This window comes from Xyrauchen texanus, chromosome 19 (assembly GCF_025860055.1).
Source record: "Xyrauchen texanus isolate HMW12.3.18 chromosome 19, RBS_HiC_50CHRs, whole genome shotgun sequence".
NCBI lineage: Eukaryota > Metazoa > Chordata > Actinopteri > Cypriniformes > Catostomidae > Xyrauchen > Xyrauchen texanus.
Genome location: NC_068294.1, coordinates 12,159,948 through 12,179,318, shown reverse-complemented (window position 1 = coordinate 12,179,318; position 19,371 = coordinate 12,159,948). Strand labels below are relative to the sequence as shown.

Genomic DNA, 19,371 nt, shown 5'->3' with positions numbered 1-19,371 from the left:
GTGGCGGCATTTCCGCTTCAGATTCCTTTCCATTTCTTCCTGGCTCTGACTAATCGGTCCCGTAGTTGTTTCCATTTTCTCTTTACGGTGTCATTATCAGAATTTAGGGAAGCTGCGATTTTTCATTTATTTGAATGGAGAGGGGACGAGGTGTTGTAAATATGTTTGTATAATCTAACTTGTTCAACAAGACTCGTCAAATTACCGGTCTCATGACAGTTGTTGACCTGAAAACAGAAACTTGTGTGCACATCTGTCGCTCTGTACAGTGCTGCTGTTGTGAGTTATTTGTTATTGCTTTACACTTTGTGCAGCATGTAGGCCTGAATTTCATTTTTGATTTGTTTGCATTTGGTCAAAAGGTTGGTACACATTAGATTACAGCCACCTTCTCTTTCTGAATGCAACAAGCTATTGAATCACATATTGTACTACTTGATGCAGCGTAGAGAGGTCTTGTCACGTTTGTGCACAAAATGAATTCACAGTGTTGGCAGGCCTTTTGAAATCACTGCTCCCATTTGACAGATTCTGTTGTAAATGTATAATACTAAGGTGAGTGGATAATTTTTTTCAGTGTTGCTGTAGATTTTCATGCCGGTGTTCTTCGGTTGAAGTTATGATGGATGTTTGTGCAAGTGGGAGCAGAAGCCTTCTTGTAGAAGAGTAATTAATTTTTTTATGATCCAATGAGAATCCTTTTTAAATACTTGTGACCATGAAAAACTTTATTCTCTGATTTTGACTAATGTACTATTAATTTGACTGCATTTGTTGAAATAATTTGGCATTTATATTTATATACTGTTTTCATTTTACAGTCATGTTTGAAGAATGTGTACCCATTACAATTGAACATGTCTTGGAACTTTTCTAGATCAGTGGTTAAACTGCACTAATCTTTTCTTGGCACAGTAATTTCATATTGATACACACCTGCTTTTCAATTGTACTGCTTTACTGCTATATTTCAAGCAGTCATTCGGTCACAGGGAGTTGTCTCCTTTTTGTTAAGTTTTCCCTCTTTGATATATTTGCTTCAGATAGCTCTTTGCTTTTATGTGTTGGAGCATTGTTGGAAAACATGCATACTGTTTTCAGTTTTTAAAGAAGTGTAAATGAGAGCAGTGGCCTTCCTCCAGATATGTTTAGCCTTGGTGCTGCTCATGTGGGAAACGCAGGTTTCCAGCCTGTGAGGTTTCTGATCCCGTTCTTCCTCTTAACTCAAGGAAAGTTGGAAATGGCCCAAAATATTCAGCAAGCTTTTATTAATATGTCCCCTTAAAAAAGATTTTGCTAATCAACCAACACATCCTGCATTATAAACTTACAAATTATTATTTAAATGTCACAATCTATTGCCTAATAATGGATTTCAATGAGATATTAAGATTAATGATTTTTTCAAAGGTGCACACTAATGTTTTGCGTTGGCTGACATAGCCATTGTCTTAGACAACTGGGAGCATTGATGCAGCATCATGCAAAAGCAAACATTTTCAGTTACTGATATAATTGTAGAAAATTTGCTATTGTTAATAGCCAAGATAAATGAATTACCTAGATAAAATTATGTCACCACAGCTCAATGCGTAATAAATTCGTTATTTATTAGGCTACTGATATGACTGGATTCATCTCATGTCAATGTCCATGATTTTAAACAAATTTATTTCAATCAATAATCAAAAGTATTATTGATTGACAGGGCTTGAAATTCGCATTTTGATTAATTCCTACATGTTCCATGTTCATAAAGCGGGCAATCCATACACACAATTAATCCATGTTAACATGTAGTTTAAAAATAGTAAACAAATCCATGCAGATGAACAAATTAAATCAATATATATATTTTTTTTATTTTTTATTTTTTTTAAGTATAATTCCAGCAGAGGCAAGTAAATCCATGCGTTCTCTCTAGTGCTCCTTTCTTCATCTCATTGGATGCTAATGAGCAAACGAAGCATGTGGTTGCATATTTGCTGAACTTAAACATGTATAAACCTGTTGGTCTAAATCTACAGGCAAATTATGTTTTACCGCATCTCTGCAAGTGAGCAACTAAAGCTTTACAATTTAAATAAAATCGAAACCATGATCAGATCTTGTGCGATTAGTAAACCTCAAAAGGCTGCAATTTTATACAATAAATAGTCTACTCGTGCTGCTCACTTAAAAGTTTGAGAACTGTCCTAGCCTGACTCTGTTATTACTTTGTGCATTTTTACTGTATTTTCAGAGCAGTTCTGTTTTCCATAACTCAGATGTGCTTGAGTTCGGTAATTCCAAATATGTTTGCCTGCTAAATGTTAATATACAATAAAAATAATACACCCCATGGCACAGAGTACTCATGGACAGAGGATAAAATGAAGAGCAGATTATTCAGCTGTAAATGTGAACTCTGCTACACAAAATCTTTATTCAGATATCGCCAAAATAAAAGCTCAACGGTTTAGAACTCAATGCACCATGCAAGATTTTAATTCACACAGTGGCCAATGCGGTGGTTTGCCTTTTATATTATGGATTGGTGTGTCTGCATTGTTCAAGTACATCACCAAGTGCTAGTATATTGAGAATTACTTTATTTTTGAAATAATTAAAGGCTACATTTCATAAATAAACAACATTGATGCAATTTGTGGTTTTCAAAATTATTTCTTAAATTATTGTAGCATTATAAACAAGTTCGTCAAAGTATAAATATGTAGATATGTGGTTACTTATTATTTTTTAAACATGTTGTCTTTCATGCAGAAAATACATTAGACGTTTATGGTATGATTGTTCTTGAATCACTTTAATAAATAAATGCATGTATTTCTTGTATCTTCATAAAACACAAACGGACTATAAAAACAGATGTTTCTGGTTAAATCAGTGCTACCGAGTCCAACTACAAAATGATGCATATATCTTAAAATTATCTTGAAGAAAAAGCAATGCTACCTCCGATTTATTTGATGCGTCGACGCAACACGTTACATTTTTGGAGCGATGCACGTCAGGCTACGGCATAGGCTATGCCATAACCATAGTAACTATGCATAGCTTATGCTGCAGATTCAACGCAGAAGGATAAATTGGCCTTAAATGCTTCCTAACATCACCTTTCGAGTTTCAGGTCATACAACAACATAAGGATGAAGAATAACAATTAAGATTTTTGTTTAATGTAAAGGTAACAACAATATAAATGTAAGTCAGCACATGATTGCATAATGTCTTGTTGATAAACAAGTTATGTAAGCGAAAGGTCACAATGTTGGCTATATTCTTCAAAAACTCATTCCATCTAAAGAACTAGATGTATTAATTGATCAAACTTGCCCCCGTGACGTTTTGGTTAGTGTTGTAAAAAAAAATGTGTTTTAGTATTAACTAGAACACTATGAATTTCAGGCCATGAGGGATATGTGGTAAAACCTTTTTAATGAGTGCACTATGCTTAACGTACAGGTGGAAGAGAGCCTGGTGAAGGTGCGTAATGCTGGCACGGAGCAAGACCTGGGCATCCAGTACAAGGCTCTGAAGCCGGAAGTTGACAAACTAAACATGATGGCAGCCAAGAGACAGCAGGTATAGTGCAGCCACTCATCACCTTACCTCTTTACCTGAAGAGAAGTAATATAATTTTGGTTTGTACCGACATCAAATAGCATTACATCTTCCACCCACATGTGCAGCGAAGAACTCTGGGCTGCTTTTCCCAAAAGCATTGCAAGCTTAAGTTAATCATAGAGACCATTTGCTCCAATGGTTTCTACAATCTACTTAGTCTTACCATGCTTTTGGGAAATGCTGCCCTGGTTGGTTTGATACGTTTAAGCATGAACAATCTTCTTAATAATGGCCGGGGAGGGAAAAACAAGAATGGGTTGGAGCAGCATGAGTGACAAAATCCATTAAAATTATAAAAAAAAATTGGGTCTTATGGATTTTTTGGGCTTATCAGGTTAAGCAGTGATCAACAGTGATTGATTTGGGATTCATTTTCCAGGTGAACTCACTCAATAATGGGATGAACATTGTTTCGCTATTGAAAGAGATTATAGTATCTTGACAATGCTAATTATTTCTCAGTTCAAGTATAGAGTGGAGCTGTTCATTTGATATTTATTCAGCGTGATTTTCCCCTCATGCTATGCTGGGCTCTTCTAAGTTTATAATTTCTCGAATCAGTCAGCAGACATTGTGGCCTAATGTCCAAGGTGCAACTTGCCACTATAAAAATGTTTTTTTCCCTTAATTCTCTATAGAAAGTTATAACTCCTCTCAAATGGCAGTCAGTTGTACTGTGAGGACAAGTTTTGTGTGGACACCATATGGCCTGTTTGACGCTATACTGCAGATTGCCAGGCTGTGCTTTAATGATCTGATTATGAGCATGTTCGGACCCTTAAGGGTAAAAGGCATTGCTCTATCAAAGTGCTTCAATGTCCTTATTATGACAGGCCTGTAACATCACCCCTGAACCCTCCCTCTTTCCCTCTTCATATGACAGGAGCTCAAGGACGTCCATCACAAAGACCAAATGGCAGCGGCCCGTGGCATCCTGCAGAGGAATGTTCCAATGCTGTACACAGCCTCACATGCCTGCCTGCAGCATCCAGACGTGGCCGCATACAAGGCCAACCGCGACCTCATTTACAAGCAGCTGCAGCACGCAGTCTCTGGCATATCTAATGCAGCCCAGGCCACCAGTAGTGAGGACTCCAGTTTCTCCCACCCTGCAGGTGGAGGAGAGCTGGCCTACGCCCTCAACAACTTTGATGTAAGCAGTGTTTCCTACAGCATTTTGTTTTTGTCTAACAGCATGCCAAACAATAACCAATGCCAACCTATGAGTTGTCTAAATGATTCAGTCCATAAATCAGCTTGTGTTCTTTTCAGATTGATTGGCATGAATTCGTTGGGACTGATTAATAAAAAAAAAAAAACACTTCAGTTGACTATATATTGTCAATTTATTTAGGAATTTTTTTAACAAAAATATGTGCAATGATGTTGGATATTCAGCAGTTCCAATCCTGAATAGTGGTACTGGATACACTGTGCAATTCCTTGGGCTGTTGTTGAATGTCACATTTTGGACCAGTTTCTCTAATCTAGACCAAAATAGCAAACAAATGAGTGTTGTCAGTGGAGAATTGTCATTCAGCATCAAGACCAAGACTAAACTGAGAAACTGATTGAAGGGAACATGCTCTGTGAGCATTGTGCAGTTTTGGGCAGTACACTGATTTGACTGTGCCAGACCTCATACTGTGACATACATTGAAGTGCTTTTCTCAAGGGCACAATGGACATGGAATAGAATTGTGGCATTATTAAGATTTCACTCTGTGGAAAGCTTTTGGATAGTTGGCATAAATACATCTGTAAAGTTGATATGTTTGGTCTATGCCCATTAGCCCTATCGTGATTTATTAATAATCGTGTGATCGTGGTTATTTTAACTAACCAAGGTTAATTGAGAGAACTGCAATTATTGTGCGCTTTAATTTCCAATCACATTTTACTGTTCAAATAAGGGAATGAATGCCACTTTGAGTGCCTCATTCAAATGAACTCCAACCGTCTAAGTGAACCGCACTGTGTGCAGCTTCTGAAGAGTGCTTGAAGATTAACCCTTCTGAAGCAGACATGATGCAAGCGCCATCTGTGGAGGTTCACACCAAACTTCCACAAGGATGAAATGTAAACTAGGATTTTAGTGAATGCAAAGCACTCCAGTTTTACTTTCATTTAACGATCGTGTAATGACAACTACTATTTCTCATTGTGGGTTCATACACGCAGCGACAGAGGAGCCCTGTGTCATTTCTGCTTACTCTATTTCTAAGGAGAAACAGAAACTTAAAGGTGTCTTTATGTGAAATAAGGGCTCGTGGGTTTAATCGGAGAGCCTTAAAGTATAGCGTGAAAGTACATTTTGGATGGCAATATTTTACTATTGCGTACTTGTACTATAATATTATATAATAATTAGAGATGCACCGATTGACCGGCCTGGGACCGGAATTAGCCGATTTTCCGCATGCTTGGCCCGGACCGGTAACCGGCCGGTCAGCCTCACGTCTTACCGATTCCAAGCCGGTCCGTTTTGTTGCCAGCGGCGCAGGCAGTAACGTCACAGCCGCGTGTAAACATGTCATTGGTGTGGGAGATCTTCACTGTGTGAGTGAAGAATATATAAAGTTCGACATGTGTAATAATTGTAAGGCCAAAGTAAACCGTGGGGGAACCACCACAATAACTTTCGGATCAACAAACCTAGTTAGACATTTATAACACCATCACCAAGCTGAAAATGCCCATTTTGAAAAAGCTAAAAAGTGAAAGCGGCTAAAGCTAGCCAGAGCTCTGAGCCAGCCACAAGTCAGCAGCCTCTCCTATCATTCCTTGGTATGAGTAGCGAAAAGACCAAAGCAATTACGAGGAAAATTATGGAATTCATGGCCCTGGATGACCAGCTGTTCTCCATAGATGAGGACAGAGGGATCAGAAATCTGATAAATTTCCTCGATACAGAGTATGAGGTACTTTCCGACGTCGCGTTGCCTGAGTTGTTTAATCTCGTGTCATGTCACACATGCAGCCTGTTATCTGTCAAAATTTGGGTACACAAATCCGGGAGAGGGGAAGTGGGGTGCTGGATGGCAGAGGCAGGCTAAATACATGCAATTGTGCCGTTGTGATTTAACGTAATTTTTCCCACCATGTCCGATATTAAAATCGGTGCGACACACGTTGCAAAAGGCGTGGGCATTGTCGATACGGCTTCGGGATATGAAATTAAATTCTTCCATCCAGCTGTTGTTAAATGTACATGTATATTTTGTTTTTTTCACCGGAGCACCAGCTGAGTCTTCTCCTCCCCTCTACCAGTGATGCTTGATTTAACATCCCACGTCTACTGCCTGCGCAGATATCAACAGCGCAAATGGGTTGTAGGTTGCCAGATTGTTGTCATAAATGATTTGTAATTTGTATGATGTGTCGATTGTGTGACAACTAGACCACCTTGGAATAATATATTGATGTGATTATTCATATAACGTGGTTTGGGCCATACAAATTACGGGAGTTTTTTTGGGAGAAATAACAAAACGGGAGACTCCCGGGAAAAACGGGAGTGTTGACAGGTATGCAAGCCGTCCCCTTAGCAGTGCTCAGTTTTACAACTGATATTTGGACATCTAACGTAAGTTGAGCATATTGGACACTTCAGTTTTTCAGATCTTTGGAATTGTTTTGTTAGACGAGGAATAAAGATAAAAAGGTCCATTTATAAAAATAGTGGAAAATGACATCTGTTATATAAAGCAACTCATTTGCAGTTAATTGTTATTTCTACCTCTTTCCAGTCACAGAGCACTTTATTTTGAGAGTTGTTTAAGTGAGATAAGATCCTGTAACTTAGTGCAGTTTGGGGGAAATTGTAATGTTTAATAATTTATTTTATTATGAAAATAAATTTTAGCATTGAAGAAAGGTAGATTTTGTTTGTATATGTGGTCAATAATAGTTCTTAGAAAATCGGAATCAGAAAAAATCGGTATCGGCAGGTCACACTAGCAAAAAATCGGAAATCGATATCGGCCAAGAAAATTGCAATCGGTGCATCTCTAATAATAATATCTATTGGTTGGCTGTGTTCCAACAACAACTGTGGAAAAGCAAAAGGGACTTGAGTTGATAAGAGAACCGATATTTTAAGTCTTTTGAAATACTTCATAATCCAAAAAAAGGAAAATGTCATAATCACGATGGCCTTAAAGTAATCCGTAAGACCCCAGTGGTTTAATCAATGTCTCCTGAAGTGATCCAGTTGGTTTTGGGTGAGAACGGACCAAAATATAACTCTATCACTATACATTTTGCCATTTCTATCTCTAGGCTACATTTACGTTTACATTTATGCATTTGGCAGACGCTTTTATCCAAAGCGACTTACAGTGCAATTATTACAGGGACAATCCCCCTGGAACAACCTGGAGTTAAGTGCCTTGCTCAAGGACACAATGGTGGTGGCTGTGGGGTTAGAACCTGTGACCTTCTGATTAACAGCCCTGCACTTTAGCCACTACGCCACCACCACTCCTAGATCATGATTTCCACTTGACTTCCTAGTGCTTGATGTATCTGCTGAGCTCTTGATGGTGCTATAGGAAGTGTGATCGAGCTTGAAATCATGATTGCCAAAGAGTTATATTTGAAATCATGACTGCTGTAAGAGTTATATTTTGGTCTCTTCTCACCCAAAACCAACTGGATCTCTTCAAAAGACATGGTTTAAACCACTGGAGTTGTATGGCTTACTTTTATGCTGACTTTATCTCCTTTTTGGAGCTTTTGGACTTCTGGTCACCATTCATTAGAATTGTAAGGACCTACAGAGCTGAGATACTCTTCTAAAAAATCTTTGTTTAGCAGAAGAAAGCATGTCATACACATCTGGGATGCATGAAGATGAGTAAACGATGAGAGAATTTTAATATTTTGGTGAACTAACCCTTCAATGTTTGTACAATTTTCAATGCGTCAACTACACTTTACTCTGAGGTGGTCTATTGTCACATTGAATGGCTTGATCCAGCTCTGGGAATGAGATGTTGTGCGGGGAAAAACAAAATAATGGAGAAGGTTACATTGAAACAACTTTAAAAGCTGAATCATTAATTCAAAATCATGGTATTGACCCTCGTAAAAATGTTTGAGAATTTTGCCTTTTGGTTGTTTGGAAGTTGCACAATTTCAAAGGAGTTTTTGTAGCTAGTAATGTAGATGAGCATGTTGTCAATGAGACTGAACTCCCATCTGAACAGCAGGAAGTTAATCACCCTCTGAAACTGATCCACACAAGCAGCATTTTACCAACAAAGAGTGCAAGAGCAACAACTTGTTGAGAAATCCGATGTGTGATTGAACTGTGTCAAGGAGACGATAATCCAGGATTGAATCAGATTAAATTTGTATGTCCAAACAAAGCCAAGTTACTGACCTCAAAGAGTCTTTCACAAGTTTAAATGTCTACTGCAGAGTTGAGCTGTGACAGTTCTGCCTAAAAGCTTATGGGAAATAGTCCATAGGGTTTACTGTACAAGGAACACATTATTTCTTGATTTTCTTATTTGAAAATTAAATTCTGTAATGTTATTTCAAAACCGGAATAAGAATCTTTAGTGGAGATGCAATGAAAGTGAATGGTGATTTAAGGTTGTTACCCTGCCTCACATCTCCTTTTGTTCCATTTTAAAATAAGAGTTATACAGGTTTGGAAAAACATGAGGGTGTGTAAATGACAGAATTTCCAATTTTGTATGAACTTTCACTTATAAGAATTAAGACCAGAGCTTCTAAATTTAATTTGAAGTTAAGTTTAGCAAGTGATCATTAGCTATCCTTCATTTATTTTGCATTTTGAACTCCGTATCTTTCCGGAATAGGATGCAAACCATTACTCTTGCCGTTTTTGGTCTGTTGCACACTGAACATTTTAAGAAATCAGTTAGTGAAATTGTATATTCAAATTATATGCATGAACTGAAATGTTGCCATAGAGATCTTATAAAAGGGGAAAAAAATAGTAGATGTAACGGCACCAGCTGTGTTTTGCACTGGGTGTCCAGACACTTTCATTTTGAATGTGTTGTTTCTTGCAAAGGCAGCATTAACTTAGAAGATATTTGGTACTTCGTAATTGTACGTACCCGATGAACATATTCTCTGGCTATCTTAAAAATCTTTGCTGATTCTCTGTCCAATTTGTTTGAATCTGTAGATTTTGCTTTGACTGAACTAGGTGCCTTTTAATGAGTGCTTCAGGAGTATGTTTTGACTGCACTTCACTAAACATGCGCAAAATATACTATATTTATTACCTTTGAAATGTATGCTTTTGTCATTAAATAATGATGAGACACGAGGCTTGTAGAGATTAGCACAGCACTTTGTTTAACATTAACGGTCCTAATTAGAGCCTGTCTATTAGTCCAGCTCATATCAACACCGCTCTGTTTAATGTGGGTGTATCAAAAAAAACTTGCTTCCAAGCCAAAACAGCTCTGGGGAAAAAATTAAGAGACCGCTGCAAAATTATCAGTTTCTCTGGATTTACTATTTATAGGTACTGTTGGAGTCAGAAGTTTACGTACACTTAGGTTTAAGTCATTAAAACAATTTTTTTTAATCCACTCGACAGATTTATATGAGCAAACTATAGTTTTGTCAAGTCGTTTAGGACATCTACTTTTGACATGGGTAATTTTCCAACAATTGTTTAACTTGTGTTAAATGTTTTGGGTAGCCTTCCACAAGCTTCTCACAATAGGTTGCTGGAATTTTTATCCATTCCTCCAGACAGAACTGGTGTAACGGAGTCAGGTTTGTAAGCTTTCATGCTTGCACATCTGTTGTGGCAAAATGGCTTGAGGAAAACAAATTCAAGGTATTGGAATGGCCTTCACAATGCCCTGATAGAAAATCTGATAGAAAATGTGTGGATAGAACTGAAAAAAGCATGACAGGTTCTTGATCTGGTGCTCCTCCATCCACACCTTATGTGGCATGGAATATTGTCCTGTTGGGGAAGATGAGTTGGTCAACATTGTCAGAGCAGAAGGAAGCAAGTTTTCTTCCAGAATAACCTTGTAAGTGGCTTGATTCATGCGTCCTTCACAAAAGGGGCTTTTCCACTGCACGGTACAACTCGACTCTGCTCGCTTTTTGGGGGTTTTCCACTGTGGATAGTACCTGATACTTTTTTTTAGTACCACCTCGGTCAAGGATCCAGCAGAGCCGATACTAAATTTGAGGTCAAAAAGATCACCGATTGGTCAGGGAGAATCGTCACTACCAGAGTCACTGGTTTTCCGATACGCAACATCAACCTGTTAGTTTTAAAGTTAACAACAGCGCCGTGGTCAATAAACGAGGTGCAGACTGTCCACTCGTTAGCGAAACAAAAAAGTCTCTCAGGAAGTGTATCAGCTGTTGGCCGCACACGGCTACCGACCATCTGTTGGACCTACCAACAGTGTAGGGAAAAGTAAAAAAAGGAGTAAGTGGTTTGACCAAAATGACACGCACTCAACCAGCGAGCAATGGGAGGGAGCGTGCCCTGGACTGCCGTTGATCCACGATGGAAGATGGTATGTTTTGTTAACTCTATACTCTGCTTGAAAGCGTCACTTTAGTTGACCAGTTTGCTTCTAAAACAACTAGGCAATTTAATGGTGACACTTGTGTAAAATCACCATGCAACAACTGCTTTATGCAGCACAATGAGCTAGTAGCTAGCAGTTGTGCTATTGTTTTGGTCAGTTTGTGTCCTGTTTAAGATTGTCATGGCCGTAGAGATGGCACAATTATGACGATCAGCCTATAATCCCATCCATGTTGAGGTGGCACTAAAAACTGTAGAGAAAATGCAAGGTCAGAAAAGTAAAGCGAATAGTTGAGGCAAGTTGAACCGTAACGTTCAGTGGAAAAGTGGCAAAAGATGAATCTGCCCAATTCTAGCCTTACTAAAGCATCCCCAGATCATTACCGATCCTCCACCAAATTTCATAGTGGGTGTGAGACACTGTGGCTTGTAGGCATCTCCAGCTAAATATTAGATGACCAGCTGGTGGGCAAAGCTGAAAATTGAACTCATCAGAGAAGATTACCTTATTCTAGTCCTCAACAGTCGAATCCAAATGGTCTTTTGCAAACCTCAGCCTGTCTCTTCTTTGCTTCTCATTGATGAAGCGCTTTTATTTCTAGCTTTGTACAACTTCAGCCCTGCCCTAGGAACTTGTTTAGAACTGTCCTTCACCCCAGCTGCTGTTTTATATTCTTTTAGTAGGTTACTTGATGTCATCCTATGGTTGTTCAGTGACATTCGAATGAGTTGGTCATCCCGGTCAATGGAGAGTCATTTTTGCCCTCTGACATTCTGTACCTTTGTTGTCCCCAGTGTCTGCTGCTTGAACTTGTTCTTATGATCCGCTGTCTTTGAAAGTTTAAGGATGGAAGCAACCTGACACTCACTCTATCCCTCTGCTAGTAAAGGCAGAATTGAACCCTGATTTTTGCATTGTCAATAGTCATCATTTGATTCCAATTACTTTTGCAGTCCTACTAGCACTGTTTTTGCCATCCAGCTCGTCCTATTGCAAGAGGATAGTAATAACCACTGCAGTGGTTTTTGTACTTTTCCTTGTTAAATAAGATTTGGTTCAGGTGATCTTAATCAGTACCTCATTAAGTAGAATGAGGTGTGCTTATGTTGGAATTCAGCAGACACTTGAATGGAATGGCTGCCATACATGTTGAGATCTCCTTTTTTTTCCAGAGCTTTATGTAAAACAAAGTCAATTTAGGCAATGTACTTCACATCCGCCTATTAAATTTGCAACAAATCAGTCACCGCAGGTACTTGTCTCCATCTTGATTATCTGTTTTCACACCGAGTGGTGTCACCCTGTTAAAGAGAGCAAGGCAAATCAAATTGGATACTGTCACTGTTCTTTCGCCGTTAATATTTTCTTTTTTGAAATGTGAGTTTTCATCCTCAATCTTAGGGGCCAATTAATTATTGAAGTAATGTGGTGTTGCAGTTTTTTTTTGTTTTTTTTTTTTGGGTCACCTTTGTTTTTCAAAACTGTCTCTTGGGTTGTCTGGCTCGGAGCTCAGGGACTCCTTTTAGAAAGCTCTGATCTTCAAAATCTGCTCTGTCTCTGGGGCTCGCATGCTCTGTTACATGACAAGGCTTTTATTTTCTGTCTTCTGTCTCTTTTGCTTTCTCACTCTTGTGATGAAACCACCCAGCTTTTTTCATCTTCACACTTGACTGCGAATACATCTGGAAGTTTATAGAATAATGCAGAATTCATTAGTCATCAACAGAGCTGTAGGTGTAGGAGCATGAGTTAGTCTTTCTGTGTTCTCGCTCTTCCCTTTTCCCTTATACATGCTGCAATTATCCCCTTCACTATACAACAATGAACTCTCTTCTGCAGCCCAGAATGCATTGGTTGTTTTGTTTGTCAATTGACTTATCAACTGTTTCTTTCCCCTTTTGTTTTATGCTCCGGGTCTGAATCACAGCATCAGGCCTCATTGAAGTTTGTGTTTCTCTAGTCCTTTCCTTTTGAGCTTAAAACCATTAGGAAGTGATAATTTAATAATGTGAAGCCAGACTGCAGGATGCACCACAAGTGTGTTGGGGGAACTAACTTTTAAAGCTGGCAACACAATTAATTTTATAGATTTCTTTTTATCATTGCTTATGGTTTTCTCCATTCTTTGTTTTATCAGATTGAATATTTGAGAGGGGCAATAAATCTGAGCTGATTTAAATGAATTAGGAGGTTTCAAAACTATGCATTTGTGGTGACCTGAGGCTAATGATATAACATAATACTTTATTTTAAGTGAAGCATATGTCCTGATTTTTCTTTTTCAACCAATCAATACTCTGCACAAAGCATGCCAAGAATTCTTGCAGCCCCAGGCAGCCTACAGCTCTATCCTTACCTGCACCTGGTAGAATTATCGGTACCCTCAGACCTCCATTATATTGATTGTGCTGTATTATGTGATTGGCCCAGTTTTTACTCTTAACCTTGCTTGCTGCTTTACAGAAGAATTTTAATAGTGTATATAGCTCATCTCACCATATCGATCTACGCACAGCTGAATTATAATTGCTGTGTCACCGTCTCTAATAATAATATCCAGCGACAGTTAAAGCCGTTAGTCTTGTTTTGGATGTTTTTGAATTGGTGAACTTGAACTAACCTACATAGCTATTGCCTTAATCACTGAGGTTTTGTTTTAATTATTATTTGGTATTCAGTCCTACAAATGCTCTCACTTTTAAGGATAATGTCTTGAGGAAAGTGGGTGATCATACTGTGCACATTCTTGCATTTTATCCATGCTTATATTTTTGTTGTTGGTCTTTTGTACCTATACATTTAGAGTTAGTCAGAATGTATGCCTGAGTCACTATTTACTTTCAGTGAATGTTTTTTTTTTTTAATAAATGTTAGAGACTGACCATTTTTTCTCTCTATTAGAAAGTTAATGGTGACTTTCAGTCTCTAACATTCTGTTTAACATATTTTGTGTTCCACATAATACAAAGCCTCACACTGGTTTGGAACAACATGAGGGTAGAGAGGGTAGAGAAATAATAACAGAATATTATATTATGGCTGAGCTATCACTTTAAAGAGATGAAATTTAAAATTCTCATCATTCCATCCCAGATGTGTATGACTTTCTTTCTTTGCAGAACACAAATTCAGATTTTTAGAAGAATTTTTCAGATCTGTAGGCCAAATTTCTGATGCTCCAAGAAGCACAAAGGCAGTATAAAAGTACTTCAGAAGTTATATGATTGGTGTGGGTGAGAAACAGATCAATATTTGTAATTTTTTGCTAGACAGCAGGGGGAGATATACAGAGAAGAATGTGATCTATTTCTCATCCACACCCATCACATTGCTTCTGAAGGTATTGATTTAACCACTGGAGTCTTATGGATTACTTTTATGCTAATTTATGTTTGATTGTTTAGCTTTAAAATGTTGCCACCCAGCTGCGAAATTCTTCTAAAAATCTTAGTTCAGCAGAATAAAGTAATAAACATCTGGGGTGGCATGGGGGTGAGTAAATGATGAGAATTTTAATTCTTGGGTGAACTGTCCCTTTAAGGGCTCTTGTCAGATCTGGATGAATTTGTCAGTAAGAAGCGTGGTTTTGAAACATTTCTAGTACATTATTACAGTGAAAATGTCCCACAAAGACATTTTATATAATGCTGAAATATAATGCTGCCTTTTGCTATTTCATAGCTTTTAAAATCCTGTGTGGATTCTTATGACACTGAAAACTGTAACTACACTGAAATAAGTATTTAGATCATTAGTTCTGTACAGCAGTACTGCCACTCTCTAAATGCAGAGTACACGACCTACGTAGGGCACCAACCCTGATTGTGGAACACTCGCTGTGTCTGAAACCACCCCTATCCACTATATAGTGCACTATTTTTAGTTTTTGCTCTTTTGTAGGAGTGTCTAAATTCTGAGTGAGCCACTCGTTCCCTACTTTTGTTCACTCATTCTTACCCACAATGCACTCTTAATTTCAAGTGTACATTTCAAGTACTCTATAACTATTAATTTCCCACAATCCACCACGGGGAAGACGTGCAAGCTGGGAGATTACTGCTTCCTTCACTCCTGCAATATTCTCTTTCATGCTGAATGTATTAAATTACTTTTTGACAAAGGTGACCCAAAAAAAAAACAAAGACTGCAATAACACATTACTTCAATAATTAATTGGCCCCTAAGATTGAGGATGAAAACTCACCTTTCAAAAAAGAAAATATTAACGGCGAAAGAACAGTGACAGTATTCAATTTGTTTTGCCTTGCTCTCTTTAACAGGGTGACACCACTCCATGTGAAAACAGATAATCAAGATGGAGACTAGTACTGCGTTGACTGATTTGTTGCAAATTTAATAGGCGGGTGTGATGTACATTGCTTAAATTGACAAAACATACATATACATTTTAAAATGTACTCTTTATTTGATACTTTGTCATTTTTAATATATACTGTGTTTTAATATAAACAGAATGGAGATTTATTGTATTAATATATTATTTAATAAGAATAACAAATAAGGCCTAACGTCGTGTGACATTTCTGCACCAGCCCCAGAGCTCTGACACTCTCTCGTCCGAATTCACTAATTTAGTCCACTTACTGCTGAGATGCATTAACTGCCATTCACTCTATAGGAAATGGTGAATGAGTGAACTACACAGCCAAAAACATTATTAGAAATTTACTTGAGTGGGAGGAAAATGTACCCACTTTTAGACCTACTCAAAGTAACATTTTCCACAAAATGTTACTCAAGTAAATGTAACTAGTTACTACCCACCTCTTGAATGGCCTCTAAGTCTTTGAGTCAGTTTCCTTTGTGGCTAACACAATGAAAATATCACCAAACATCACCAACACTGGTTATCAGATTTCATGTAACACATACATGGCTTCCCTGCTCATGCACCCATAATCTGGGCTCATGGGATCTGTATTGCACTGGATGCTCAAGGGCTTGAGCAACAAAGTCTAAATAACAGGGTGGCATACGTGTGTAGTTTGGATGATGCTATGTGCAATGTTGTATTTGCACATTGTTTCATGCGCTCTTGGCACCGATAGGACTTGATCCTCAGCTGTTAATATTGCAAACAATTGTTTATCCTGTGTGGGGCTGAGGCATACAGGATATGGAACTGCACTATTCTTAGAAGTAGCAGTTTCAGGAGGCCTGACACCTCTCACAAAAGAGAGGTGGTCCTTTGCCCAGATAGATAGCATGTGTTTAAATAGCAGCAAAAAATTAGTGGGCGTAAGAGAGAGAGAGAGTGTGTGTGTGTGTGTGATTGAGAGAGAGCGAGCAATAGGGAATGCTTGGTACCTCAGATCATGTGCGTCTTTAATTTCCTGGTGACCGTGCAGAAACTTTAGCACACATGCACATTTTTTCCACATCGCTACTTGCTGCTTAATTTGAAGCTGAAGCAACTTTGCAGTGAGTCAGAGAGAGAGGCTTGTTGCCATGCCAACGTGACACGCAAGCAAAGGAGGTCAGATGAGATGAGGCTAATAAACTCAGAATCTAACAACTGAATTGTTGAATATTTCACTGCCTATATGCCATCACATGTTTTTTTTGAAGCTTGATTCCCATTGCCACTGACTGTACCGCCCATTTTCTTTTTTTTAACTTGGGAGTGATCACTTTTCTGGCATGCCAAGGAGTCCTGTCATCTGTTTCAATAGCACCTGAAGTTGACAAGTTTATTCTTCAAAGCGACAAGTGCGTTGTCCCTGAGTGAATGTACCCAGTAGAAAGAGCAACTAGGGACATCTTAAATGTCACCCTGGCTCTAACCCTGGGAATAGCAATGGTTTATAGGCACAACTGCTACTTAAACGGCTCTGCAGTTTAGGGTTAGGTGCCTCAATGATGCTCTTGTACTAACTGCAGTGTTTATCAAAACAGTTCTATGAGAAAGTTTGAAAAACCTCTTAAGATGTACACTTAGCCTGTGATCTGTAGTTAAGATTTTACCTTTTCGTCCTGCTTTTAATTTATATATATATATATATATGTATATATATGTGTGTGTGTGTGTGAAATTTGCCCCAGAAGACAGTGCAACTTATACGATGCTGCCTGATGTATTCTGATTTTAAATACATTTTAAGCATGCAAGGACGCTAATGCAGCCTCTGACCAAACTCGTTGGCCTCAGATTTTATCAGGGCCCCAGACTATCATCTCAGATCTTGTGAATTATTGATTCCTTCAGTTAATGAATATCGCAGCTTGTTCCTCAGTGTTAGGGGAGACCGATTCCAAAATTCTGTCCCACCCCACTTGTCCCTGGGTGTGCTGCTAATAGTGATGACATTTACATCTTGTGAAGTTGGACATTTGGTGTGTGAAATCACACTTTTTTTTTTTTTTTTTTTCCCTTTTTCTAAGAAATGCTGAATGGCCTCTAATGTCTCACTCCCTCTACAGTACATTTAAAAAAAATATTCTCATGCACTATTTTCTTCTCTTCCCCCTACAGAAGCAGATCATCGTGGACCCACTGAGTTTCAGTGAGGAGAGGTTCCGCCCTTCTCTGGAGGAGCGTTTGGAGAGCATCATAAGTGGTGCCGCCCTCATGGCCGACTCGTCATGCACTCGTGATGATCGCCGAGAGCGTATTGTGGCCGAATGCAATTCTGTTCGCCAGGCACTGCAGGATCTTCTCTCAGAGTACATGGGCAATGTAGGTGCACTTCAAATTCAGATTTTCCTTCTCATTTGCTGCTTTCCCCCATCTTCAGTCATTGGCCCCTTTGGCTTCCTTATCCCTGGGTGACAGCAAGAATCAACCTGCTACCTGAGAGAGATGCACTCTTGCAGGGAGGGAGAAGAGTTTAATTTTGGGGACAGTGCTCACATCACGTCCTCTGGATGGAGCTGTATAAAGACCTTCAGTCTGATCACAATTTGTCCTGTGCTGTCTGGCTTTTGTAGAGTGGGGATCAGTACATGCAAAGCTACCTGCTGTGCTACTGATTTGGACATTGAATTGTTTGACTGCTGTTGTTTGCAAATAATTCCCTTTGTTTGCTCACCATTACTGGTTTTATTTTTTCCCACCGTCCTTCAAATTTAATTTATTTTCTTCCCAGTTTATTATCCTGTAGTCACAAATTAATTGTTTTCCACTGCTAGGCCTGTTGGAAGACTTAAGTAGTTTAAGAAATATCAGTTGAAAGGAACTGTTTTACACCCCAGGAGCGTACATTTTAATGGGTGATATGATACGCTTGCGGTTCAGTGAGTAAATGAAGGGCATGTGATTTTCTTCATTTAAGCTTGCTGACTTTATTGACAAATTTGGCTTTATGTGCTACACAAAGAAAATTGGCCACTTTCTTGGACAAAACTGGTGAGGTCTACCACAAATGATTAAAACATTTAATATCATTGTAGAAGTAAGGGAAGCTGTGTTCCTCTTTAATAGCTCTAAGTATTTCCAACTACCTCCCGATACAATACACATCTCGAAAACATATGTCATTTGTGGGATTACTTTTATCCAGAACAATGCCTCATAAGGAACGTTTCTACCATCCAAATATTTTGAGTTACGGTTCCAGTAGCAATTCCACCTGAGCATGCTTTGGTTCAATACAATTGCAAACCATTCCTGGATTTCTCAACATACAGTGCATCCGGAAAGTATTCACAGCGCTTCACTTTTGTTCCTGTGATCACAAATAACTAAAAGTCCTGCCTCTAAAGCATGCTGTCTGCCAGTTTGTCTGACTCCCTCTCTTTTTCTTCCCCAGTGCGTATTTTTCCATGCTTTATCATAGTTTAAACCAACCTGTTTCCCCATTTTCATTGACAACCAGTTTCCCCATCTTTATTGACATCTTATTTACAGGTTTTATTGCCTCTGTTTCCAATGATAGATGCATCCAATCAAACTTGTTTTGGCAGCAGGCATGCTGCATTCCATATGTTTGTAGGGAATACAGTGGCAAGGAAAAATATGTGAACCCTTTGAATTACTTGCATTGTTGTAATTTATATATAAATGCATTTGTTTTAACCAATTACACAACTTATTGTTTTGTAGTACATACAGAATACATCATTCTAACATTCACAGTGTACTTGGAAAAAGTATGTGAATCCCTATGCTGATGATGCTAATTGGAGTCAAGAGTTGGCAAACCTGGCATCTAATTTATGAAACTAGATTGTAGGT

The 19,371-nt window shown here is 38.5% G+C and overlaps 1 protein-coding gene across 1 annotated transcript in view; it reads left to right on the top strand.

Moving 5' to 3' along the window:
• The window catches only part of LOC127659690 (catenin alpha-1), a 116,810-nt gene that overhangs the window by 14,047 nt on the left and 83,392 nt on the right, over window positions 1–19,371 (top strand). The window contains exons 5-7 of the mRNA XM_052149625.1: window positions 3,466–3,585; window positions 4,511–4,780; window positions 17,671–17,874. Of these exons, the coding sequence (XP_052005585.1) occupies window positions 3,466–3,585; window positions 4,511–4,780; window positions 17,671–17,874 (594 nt within the window). The remainder of the gene's footprint in view (window positions 1–3,465; window positions 3,586–4,510; window positions 4,781–17,670; window positions 17,875–19,371) is intronic.